Below are 11,581 nucleotides of genomic sequence, written 5' to 3'. Positions count from 1 at the left end.
ATTCCATCTAGAGGGAACAGGATAATCAAAGGTAGACCATTTGGAAAGAGAGAGAATGGCTCCTCCAGCGAACTGGAAGAAAGCTCATGGGTGAGGCTCAGAGTGGAGAAGCAGATGGAGGCAGATCATGCAAGAATGTGGATCTTTAGCTTAAAAACAATAGGAAGACTTTTGAGGTGCTCTAAGCAAGGAGGTAAGATGATCATATTTGTAGTTTGAAAAGATTACTCTGGCAGTAGCAAACGAGAAACTGGAATGGAACCAAGGCACATTCAGGAGACCAGTTAAGAAGTCTCAGGTATTTGCCTGTAAAATGGGGATAGCAATAATACTATCTCATGAGCTGTTGCCAAGATTCAATGAGCTCCTACATTTTAAGTATTTATTCCAATACCTGGTGCATGATGAAATGCTCGGTAAATGTCCTTATTGTTACTTTTATTGTTAGTTCTCTATAGAGAGCAGATCTTTCTTCTTCATGGCTGTTCCAGTGAGATAAGCTGGGAGAGGGTAGTAGTTGTTCCTACGATGGAAACGTGGTTGCAGTAAGTCACAACCTCGAGAGAGGCCAGAACCCAGGATGCCCCATTAGAATGGCTTGAGTATGAAAAAGTCATAAGAAAACCGGGTTCCAACTGCCTCTGGAAACATGCTGGAGAGACGGTAATCCCTAGTGTGTTGGCTGAAAAAAACGTGCTTCTCTGCGGGGTGTTCCAAAGAGCAGGTGTAGGGCTCGCACTCGTGTTCAGTCGCGCAGGGCCTGGGACTCTCGCTGCTCTTTGCCCCAGGATGACCCGCAGGCTTCCATCCAGCCCTGATGCCCGGGCTCGGAAGCGCGGGTGCCAGGTCCCAAGCAGGAGGGGAGGTCCCCGGAAAGCCAGCTCCAGCCCGCCCGCAGGGGCTGCCCCCTCCCCAGTCACGTGGCCTGGTGGGTGGGGACCGACCTGAAGTTGGAGAAATCCTGAGCGATCCCAACTCCTGAGTGTGTCGCTCACCCTCCCGAGCCCGGGCTGTGGGCGCAGGTGCTCGGGAAGGGAGCGCAGAGGTGGCAATTTGCGAAGTCGAGCAGCAGGCGGACAGTAGGACTCGAGACATGGCCCAGCTGTCCGTGATCCCAGGGTCGGCCACTACGTGGACAGGTGAGCGGAACCCGGGGACGGCGGCGGCTGGGGTGGGAGAAGACGCTCTAGCATTAGGCCCCACACCCCCTCCCGGTTCAGGGGATGCGGAGCACCCTCCACAGGAAGGGGGCGGTTGGGTAAAGCGACCGAGGTGGACACTTCGCGCTTCGGGTGAGTCCCGCCAGCGCCACTACTCCCGTCCGGCTCTTCCCCCCAGGCGGGGTGACACCCAGATGCTCACTGACGCTGGGAGCCGCGCGCGGGCCAGGGGCGCTGCTCTGGCTCCGCCCCCCGCCGCGCACTGGCTGCTCTCCGTGACGTCACGCTCGGCTATAAAAACCGCGGCGCGCGGCTCTCGCGGCGCTGGGAGGAACTCGAGGGCGAGGGAGGCCGCGGAGCCGGGAGCAAGGCGGACGCTGGGTCGCGGGCTCCTCAGTGATGTTTTACTCAGGGCTCCTCACCGAGGGCGGCCGCAAGGAGACGGACATGCGGGAGGCGGCGTCGCTGCGGCAGCAGCGCCGGATGAAGCAGGCTGTGCAGTTCATCCACAAGGACTCCGCCGACCTGCTGCCCCTGGACGGCCTGAAGAAGCTGGGCTCGTCCAAGGACACGGTGAGCCTCGCGGCCACGCCCGCCTCGGGATCCCCGCGCGCGGCGGCCCGTCGCCTTCGTGCTGTGCTTGTTCCCCTGGGCCCGCCCACTGCCGCTTTCACTGAGTCACCGCCCGGGCCCCTTTGTCTCGCTATTGATCTGCTTCAGATTCCTCTCCATCCAGCAGCCCTCTGCCTCAGTGTCTCTCAGGATATTCTATCGTAGCTTTTCTAGCTTGCGCCCCACTGGGCTCTGCCTCCTCCCTTCGTATCTCCTTGCTCTGGAGTGGAAGAGACTGCCCCGCCTTCTTGCCCCCCGGCCGCCTTTCCTTCCCATTATTCGCAGTACCGAATTTGATCGCGTGAGGCTTGAGCCTCGCAACCAAGGCAGCCTCACAGGCTGCTTGGCCGGTCCTATGACCCAGACAAAGGTGACTCCTAGTGGGTGTGAAAAGGAGAGGACGAAGTGGGAAGGGGGCTTCTTGGCAGTCATTATATCCAGATCAGTTTTGTTGGATCCATCTTCCCCCTGTGTAAAATCTACCTCTCCGTTTGATTTTAGTCTTATCTTCCTTTGACTTTCCATCCTAGGGAGGTTGGGGAGAGGGGAACGGGGTGTACGGAGGGAAGGAGGCGGCGCGGGGAGAAGGGTCGAACGTGAAGGTCTCCTGAACCGTAAACATCTCTTGGTCATTCGCATCTCTCCTCCTACTCCACCCCAGTACCCTTAGAGTGGAGAGACGGAGGAAGTCAGGCTGCTCCATTTCACTGACCAGCTAACGTTTACAGCTGGGGCTGGCTCAGGCTTTTTCTAGCAGGGTTGTTCTTCACATGAAGGAGAAACCCCAGGACTGGGCGTCTGGATTCAAAGACCATGCTGCCCTTTAGCTATAGGAGGAGGACGGATGGCTAAGGGTTGCTAGTTTAAAGAACTGAGTTTGTCTTTCATCGTTTAATCATTGTAGTGGTGCTGGGCCAAGTTTATGTTTAGCCTTGCAGTTTCATCTGGAGTTTTCTTGTAGTTTACTTGTTTTCATGAATTTTATGATCATTTTATTCATCTGGGCAATAATTTATGAAGCATTAATTAAATGTCTTTTAAATGAAGTAGGTACACTATAATTTTTCCAGTATTTTTTTTTAGCGTTTGGAAAGTTTAATTTGGCAAGGAGGGGAGGATGTCAACCTGGTTCACTGAAATTGCCATTTCCAGTCCAAGAATGATTATGAAGGACAGAGCTGAATCCACTTAAAAAAAAAAAAAAAAAACCCTAATGACACATAGATACCAATATCAGATTTGCCCTTCCCCATTGTAATAGAGAATCATTTTTAGTTATTTATGTGCAGGGGATGTCAATCCAGTTGTCTTGCTCTGTTTTTTTCCAAGATGTTTTTACTGCACAAATCACAGGATCATCAATCTGATTTGTGCTCGCTCAGTGGCGAGTGACAGAACTGTATTCCTAGAAAAAAGATAACTCTCTTCTCTTTTACTTTAAAGCAGTCTAGATTCATTTTACAAATCAGGTTCAAATCTTCTTACCTTCAGGCCACAATAATCCTAGTTCTTGGAAGCCGCAGGAACCAATAATGGGAGCACTATTACGAAAATAAGTAAAATGTGGAATGTTTTTCTTCCCTTCGTCCTGGATTTAAGATATTATTGACATTTGGTTGTCCTGGGCTATCAAGGAGTTTCCTATTCCTGAGGAACTATCTTTCCATCCTTCTTCCTAGTATTCCTTATATTACTTCATCTGGTATAGGAAGAATTCCATCTGCTTTTCTGACCCCATCCTGTCTCAGTTGAGCTGCCCAGAAGCTGATAACATAGAACGTAGGCAGTGGGCTGGAAGAAGGAAGCATCCTCAGAAAGCAGGTTATTGCTATGGATGTGACACAGCAGTTTACTGTGAGACCCTGAACCATGGTTCACACTTTCTGGGCCTCCCCATCCCCATTGCCATAGAGTTGACATCCCTCTCTCACTGTTCTCACACCTTTAATGTGCAAATAATTGCACAGAAGAGCTAGAACAGGTCACAGAAGCCAGGCGGACTGTGATAGGATTAGGAGAGCTATGAGTCTTAGGTTGAGCTGGCTGGCATGCTTAAGGTCTTTAGGAACTGATGTTGCTTCTCAGTACAATCTTAGAATAACCTTGGAAATGCTCTCTCATTTAACTTTGTGGATGTATCTGGTAGTATAGACCAATATTGACTCAATTTTCTCTCACTGAAGTGAAATATTGAGGATACCAAAATTTATTGAATGGATATATAGTACAAACTCAATAAAAGGGGGAAAAGAGTAGCGAAGGGATGGCACCAGAGAGAGATAGGGGAAAAGGACAAATTAGTTTTAATTGACTCTGGGGTTTGTGCCAGTGAGATGGCTTGTTTTCCTCATGCTAGCAACCTATATTCGAATGATAATGCTGAGTTTTCTGAATTATCTACCTTTACTGTGCTGTTTTTATAACATTCACTATTTGATACCAGCCAATTTTTTAGATTGGCAAAGAGCTCCTGTTGGCAATCAAATGTGGTCTTGTTCTCTTGGCTCCAAGGCAGCGCTTTTGCCCTATTCCTGTTTGTGCGTAGTTTGCTGCTACAAAGTCTGCTATGGAAATTAATTTTATGTCTGGCTTTCTTATCTTGTTTGTCCTTTCATCTTGTGCTGTTTTGTCTGTATTAGATGAAGAGGCAAAAATCAGAGAGATGAGTAATATTTTGACTTATTATTTTTTAAAAAGTTGATGAATCTGGAGGAAAAAGACCTCCAGTCTTGGAGTTTTACCCTTTGTAATTTCTTTTGTTTTAGCTACCAGGTTCATAAATATTCTTCTCACTGAGGTAAGGACTTTTTAATTTTGAAAGCAGTCCTGTCATAGGGTAATGTACAGTTTTTCCTGTGTGATAGTATTACTGACCATTAGACCAAAGCCCTAATCATCCAGCAATAGAGAGTTTTGTTTTCCTATCTATGATTGATTATGCTTATAGCCAAATGCTTTAGCAAAACTCACTAGAATTAAGAATGAAGGCCAGAGAAAGGATGATGGAACACAGCAAAACCAACTGAACATGAAATGACTAGCCCTGTAATCTCAGTATCTGATCTACTTGATCAAAATCTCTGTCAGTTGGAGCAACCATAGGTGTTACCCTATAGGTTAGCCATTCATAATGCCACAAGACACACATCATGCTACATGTTTTAGACTAGAGAACTTTAGCACCTTAGAAGAGGAGCATGAAATACCAGTATAACACCAGGATCTGGTACAAACTGGAGATTTTCAGAGTCATTGCATCCAAATGTAGCAAACATTATTTGAAGACTTGCTGTGTTCCGGACTCTACTAGGTACTAGGACCACAAAGAAGATAGCAAAATTTCTCTTTCTATGGGGAGTTTATAGATTAGGAGGAAGGATAGAACAGATTAATTAATCCACAAATATCAAACACTTGTTACATGTTAGGCAATAATCTAGGCATTGAAGTTATAATAGTGAACCAAAATAGAGTTCCTGCCCTTATGGAACTTGCATTCTTATCGGGGGAGAAGGCAGAAAATAAAAAGTAAATATATATCAGGTAGCAATCAGTGCTATGGAGAAAATAGACCAGGGTAAGGGTAATAGGGAATGCAGTGGCCAGGGTAAGATAGAGTGGAATCTTTCTATTTTATATAGGATGGTCAGGGAAGGCCTCTCTGATAAGATTACATTTTAGGAGATACTGAAGGAAATGGGGAAGAATGCTCAGAGCAGTGTGATAGCAGTGACTGGGTTCTGGATACATTTTGAAAGCAGAGTTGATAAGTTTAGTTGATGGATTGGATTAAGGGTCTGAAAGAAAGAGTAGTCAAGAATAACCTTAGGTTTTTGATCTATCAATTGGAAGAATAAAGTTGTCATTTACTGAAATGAGTGAGACTACAGGAGGAGCAGGTTAGGGATAGGGAATAAGAATCAGGAATTTGATTTTTGAACAACTAAATATCTATTAGTTATTCAAGTGTAGTTGTTGAGTAGACAGCTCATGAGGAATATAAATAACACCACAGGAAGCCTAAGCTAGTTGCCAAGATGTTATAGTCAGTAAGTGCTAGAGGAGTTCAGTAGAAGAAATGATTACTCTGGCCTGGCGTGCAGTAGTGTTGGAGACCAGCATCTGATTACAGCTTCATCATTCTCTGGAAAGTCAGCTAACTATGATATGGTATGGAGAGGAGGCTGTCTCCAGAATGTGCCTTATAGAATCTCAGAGTAAGAACTGACAGGTGATCTAGTCTAGTTCCCTGCCTATGTGTGAATCCTTTCTAACAACAACAATAACAACAAAAAGCAGCCTGCTGGTAAGAATGGAAGCTAAAAGACAATGGAATAATATTCTTTAAAAATCTAACAATACATAATTTCTAAACCTAGCCAAACTATCAATCAAAGGAGGAATTTCTCATACATCCTCAAGAAGCTACTAAAGGATATGCTCCACCAAAGTGAGGGAAACCAATGAGCAAAGAAAAAAAAAAAAGCATAGGATTCAAGAAATAAAGGATCCAATAGAGAAGAGAGGCAAAGAAAATTCTGAGAATGGTGTTGAAAGAAAAGTCCAGGATACAGATTGTGTAGCAGGCCTTGAGAACACCAGTCAAAATGGAATGGGAGGATAGAGGGTTCCAGGAAGGATGTCTCCAAGAAAAAAAAATGGACATGCTAGATCATCTACAATTTTAAGTACTTGAAAGAGATTTAAATTGTATATAGAAAATTAAATAAATAGAAATCTAGGTAATTATTAATTTTGAGAAAAATAAATATTTGTATGAGAAAGGAAACATTATTATAATACATTATTTGACTCAGCTTTAAATAATATGAACATAGTCATAATAATGTAAGCAGTAAATACTGATTTGACCCAAAACAATTATTTACAGAATATTAATAGGAGAGGGACATGATGGGGAGGAGTAAAATAATTAAACCCTTATCTCATATAATAGAAAATCAATAGATAATGGTAAAATTAATAAATCAAAAAATTGCTTATTTATTTGTTTACTATTTACTCCTCCCACTAGAATGTTAATTCTACAAGGGCAGAGATCTTGATCATCTTGCACAGCTATATCCCCAGTTCTTGACATAGCAATGAACAAACAAATCTCTACCCTTTACTTCTTCAAAAAGCCTTCCTTGATTAACGTTATCTAATTCTTTCTTTCAGAATCCCTTCAGCACTTTTATGTTACATAGTTTGTACTACTTGCATTCCTACTCCTTGACTGTTGCTTTGTAAATTTACTTAAGTGGTTCATTTTATGTTTATTGAAATACTGGCTTTCCTAGGACTGTCTTCTACTTTCTTGATATCCTTCAAGATACACACTAGTAGTTAGCTATTCAGGTATTGCAGGTACTCTGGTGGCCTTTTGGACATAATTATCAAGTTATTCTGACATGAATCCTGCTTTATGCTTTAGCTCAACGAGGCAATTACTACTACCCTAAGCAGTCCTGGGTTCTCTACTCTTTCTGAAATGTGGTTGCTAAACCCTAAACAGGGTTTAGGCATCTAAAGTCCAGGCAAGCTCAATGTGCTGCCTCCATCATCATCAGGAGCTTCTGCAAGAAATGGCCTCTGTAGGCAGTGCTATTTCTTGGGTAGGAATATTTGAAGCTCCTCAATTTGGCACACTGTCTGCTTAAATATCTCTTCTAATCAGGCTGTAGAATGGGAAGAAAAGTGATGTGAAAGGATATAGATTATACTGTAGGATGCCACAGAATCATTATTTGAGCAAGAACTTCTAAGGCTACTTTCTCAGTCCCTTTACCTGCTGCACTGAACCCAGACAAAATCAAACTAATGGAATTTTTTGGTCCACAGAATGGACCAGACTAGAAATTTGGGGGGATGACAGAAGTCTGCCTTTAGTTGTTTTAGAAATCTGACAGTGCATAATTCCTAAGCCTAGCCAAAATATCAACCAGAGTCTTTTGACTTACTTGTATAGCAAAATAAAATTTTGGTATTCTTCCCAATTGTCTGGGTCAAGTGGTAGTCTTATGTAGGGTTCACACTAGTCTATTTCCATCCTTAATTGTACCCTCCAACTGTACAGGTTCTAATACCTCTAACTCCTCAGCCTTTTCAAGGTTTTAGTTTGAGTAGGAAAAAATGCTTTTACAGCTAGACTGCAAAATATATAATCGCTCTTAGGTAATAGTACTGATGGAAAGGTCATCAAGACAGCTCTCCCATGTAGTCATTTAGGCACCCAGGCTGACACTGACTTTTATGTCTTCAACATATGACCTTCAGGGTTATCCTAGTGGTCATCTCCATTCCAACCATTTAGAAGAGAAAAAGAATATGGAGGAGTGTGCAGAGGCGATTTTTTTGAGCCAGGTCTAGAAGTGGTGTATGCCACTTCTATTCATATTATGTTTTCCAGAACTCAGTCATATGGCCATGCCTAACTGCAAGGAAGGCTGAGAAACATAATGTAGGTATCTGCACAGTAATAAGAGAACATGGATTTTGATGAGCAACTGGCAGTCTCTACCACTCAAGCGTTCTGTGAAGTAGAATGGTATGAAGCACTTAGCTTTCTCTAGTCTAGGTCACTTACCACTTTTCTATCTGCTTTTCAGATTCCCATATTTTGTCAACCTCTCTCTCTTTGTTGTTTCCTTTACTGTTCTCTTTGTCCTTGTCAGTTTATGCCTTTCTTATTCTTTGACTCATTTTAGTGAAATTTTGGTTGGGAGCAGAAGTAAGTGTGTAGTTACATTGTCATTTAAAACATGTAGGCATAATAAAATGACGTTCATTGGCTGTGAATTTTCAACTCCTAAACTATACTATAAGTACTTTCAATTATGAAAATGAATGAAGAAAGTTATATGTACTGACAGAAAAATGCCTTTCACATGTTAAACAAAAATAGAAATTTTAGAACAATATTATAATATCCTATTTCTGTATATGTTTGTAACAATATTAAAAATTTTTAGAAGGATATACTTATACATTTAAAGGTTATTATTTGTAAGGAGTGGAACTGAGAAGGGGTTGAGAGATTGGGAAGGCTTTTACTTTTAATTTTATACACTTTAGTGATATGTGAACATTTTATATTGAGCACGTATTATCTTTGAACCTTTTTTGGTTACTAAGGAAAAGAACAAATAAAGGAATACAGCCATCCTTCAGTATCTACGGGGGATTGGTTCCAGGGCCCACTTCCTTCTCCCATACTAAAATTCAAGGATGCTCCAGTCCCTATATAAAATGGGGTAGTATTTGCATACAGGCTACAGCAAGATATGCCTATATATCACTTCATTTGTTGGATTCAGTGTACTTCTTGGTGTGTAGCAAATTCAAGTTTTAACTTTGGGAACTTTCTGGGATTTTTTTCCTGAATATTTTCAATATGCATTTGGTTGAATCTGCAGATGTGAAACCCATGGATATGGAGGGCTGACTGTAGTCAGCAAGGCCAAATGCCCTAGAGCAGTCAAGCAAAATGGTATATTTGGAAATATATCAGGAAATAGACATGGTGATTTTGTTTTGTTTTGTTTTGTTTTTAAGAAAAGGCCATTCAAGACAAGGATGTGATTAGAGGAGGATGTGGAGTTGAGGAGGCAGGGTCTGAGATTTTCTCCTTAATATATGAGAAGAGAACTTTGAGTATATTTTATAGCCTGTGGAGGAAGGATCCAGTAGGAAGGGAAGAGAATTCAGAATAGAAATGACTTGAAGGAAAATGATTTTAAAACTTTCCTCATTTGCCTCATCTATCCAGTGGTGATTAGACTCTTCTGCAAGATTAAGAGTAACCAGAAAAAGTGGTGTTCAGCAGAACCCATGTAAAAGGAAAGCCCCAAACTTTCAGTGAGGAGGGCTTTGATTAGATGGCCTTAGAAGCCCCTTCCAGTCTTCACTTCTACAAATTCAACTTATCTGAGTTGGTCTTGCTAAGCATGGTCTTGGCAGAAACAAACATACTGCTTTAGTGTGACTTGAGCTAGGAATGCAGGCTTATTAGTGAGAGAGATAAGGATGAAGAATTTCTGTTTCTTTTGAGGAGGAAAGTTTCTTCCAGTGTCACATCAGGAAATTTGTCAGAGTTAGCACTTCCTCTAACTCCTTATCAAGTTAAGAAACTCTCATTTTCTTTTAAGTACCTCTTTCTCTCCTTTTCTCAAGGATACTAATTTAGAATCTGTTTTGCCAAGAATCAGTGTATTTTGGGAATACATTTCTTCACCTCACTAGGGTTATAGTGAGTCACGGCTCTAACTCCATTCTTCCTCAGAAATCTGTAAGATAGTGGATAATGAAGACTTCCAGTTCTACTCCCTTCCCTGGGAAGGTTCTAGGTTATGGGCTTCTAAGAGTGACTCCCTTCCCCCTAGAATTGAAGTGCCATCTGGTATGTGTTACATAGAAACTTGGGCTTAGAGTCTGTATTTTCAAGGATTTTGAATGTTATTGTAAACTGGGAATGAGATGCTTGTGTATAGAAATTTCTCAGGTCAAATGACTTATCAAGAGATAGCTTATACTTTCTGGAGGTCACTTTGGGTAGAAACAGTAGAGCATGGATATATTCGCCCTAGAAACTTTCCTAAGCTCAATCAAAGGGCAAGTTCAAATTCACATTCCTCATTCTGTTTCCTCACATTAGGTGTCCTGGCACAGACATAAGATCAAATTAAGTCCCCTGCTTCTTAGTCAGTCTCTACACCTTTTACACTCCCACTTTTTGGCCCATCGCAGAGAGGGGAATGGATGATAAGACTATGGCAGCAATTGTCTTATGTTCCTTGAGATCCAGAGGATTTCAATAAGGATGATTCTTGTGGGTTCTGCCACATTCCAAAGTGTTTCAGCAGGTATGAATTCCTGTCTTCCCACTGCATCCACCCATGGGTGGTGACTCAGCCCTCAGGCCACTAAGGCATATAACGAATAGGTCCAAAAGATAAGACTAAGGGAGACTTGAAATAGAAATAGGCAGAGCTTCTGACAATCAGTGCTAGGTAGGTTTCTTTAGCTTTTGAAAATAAGCTGCTCCTTCTTTAAGTCGCCTGGAAGATACACCTATTCCATGTAGACTAAGGCAACTTCTCTCCTGAAATACCCTTGTAAGGGGAGGGAAGGCAGCAGGCCCAGGTAGTCCAAATCACAGGGTCCTTTAGTTTTCTTTAGCCATAGAATATTCATTGGCCCTATCCATATTTCCCAGTGTCCTACCTTGCTTTTTCATGTTTTCAGGGTGGCCTACTGCAAATTGGTTTATAGTACCTGCTCTGACAATACCAGTGAAATCCCTGTTTGTAAGAAGAATAAATAAGAAGCAAGGGTAGAGCTCATTAATTTGAGGCTCCTTCATTATTTTGGTGGCATCTGGGGTACAGCGGGAGAAGGAAGAAATGACCTGTCCTTAAGGAACTTCTGCTTTCTATCCCTCAAGCAACCTCATAACATTCTGCAGAGGCGCCTCATGGAAACGAACCTGTCTAAGCTCCGAAGCAGTCGTGTCCCTTGGGCATCCAAGACCAACAAACTCAATCAGACTAAGTCTGAGGGACTGAAGAAATCTGAGGATGATGACATGATTTTGATTTCTTGCCAGGTAATGTTCTAAGAACAGATTTTCCAGGGTTTTCTGGAGAGTAGGCTTTTAGCCCATTATGAGCCCAATAGTAGGTCTCTCACCTCCAACTATATATAGTGTGGGTCTTATCATGGAATTCATAAGTTAGTTTCAAGGGGGTCACTCCATGCAACACAGAAAGTGTATGCAACATTTTGTATGCATCTTCTGGGAAAAAAAA

General features: G+C 42.4%; 1 protein-coding gene across 1 annotated transcript in view; it reads left to right on the top strand.

The window, feature by feature from the left end:
- The first annotated feature begins 1,460 nt into the window (after positions 1-1,460).
- The window catches only part of NRIP3 (nuclear receptor interacting protein 3), a 14,510-nt gene continuing 4,389 nt past the window's right edge, over positions 1,461-11,581 (top strand). Inside the window, exons 1-2 of the mRNA XM_006905623.3 lie at positions 1,461-1,733; positions 11,218-11,379. Coding sequence (XP_006905685.1) covers positions 1,560-1,733; positions 11,218-11,379 — 336 coding nt within the window. The 5' untranslated portion in view covers positions 1,461-1,559. The remainder of the gene's footprint in view (positions 1,734-11,217; positions 11,380-11,581) is intronic.

This window comes from Pteropus alecto, unplaced genomic scaffold, assembly GCF_000325575.1.
Source record: "Pteropus alecto unplaced genomic scaffold, ASM32557v1 scaffold461, whole genome shotgun sequence".
Classification (NCBI taxonomy): Eukaryota; Metazoa; Chordata; class Mammalia; order Chiroptera; family Pteropodidae; genus Pteropus; species Pteropus alecto.
Note: the sequence above shows the minus strand (reverse complement) of the source record. Positions and strands in the feature narration are given on the sequence as shown.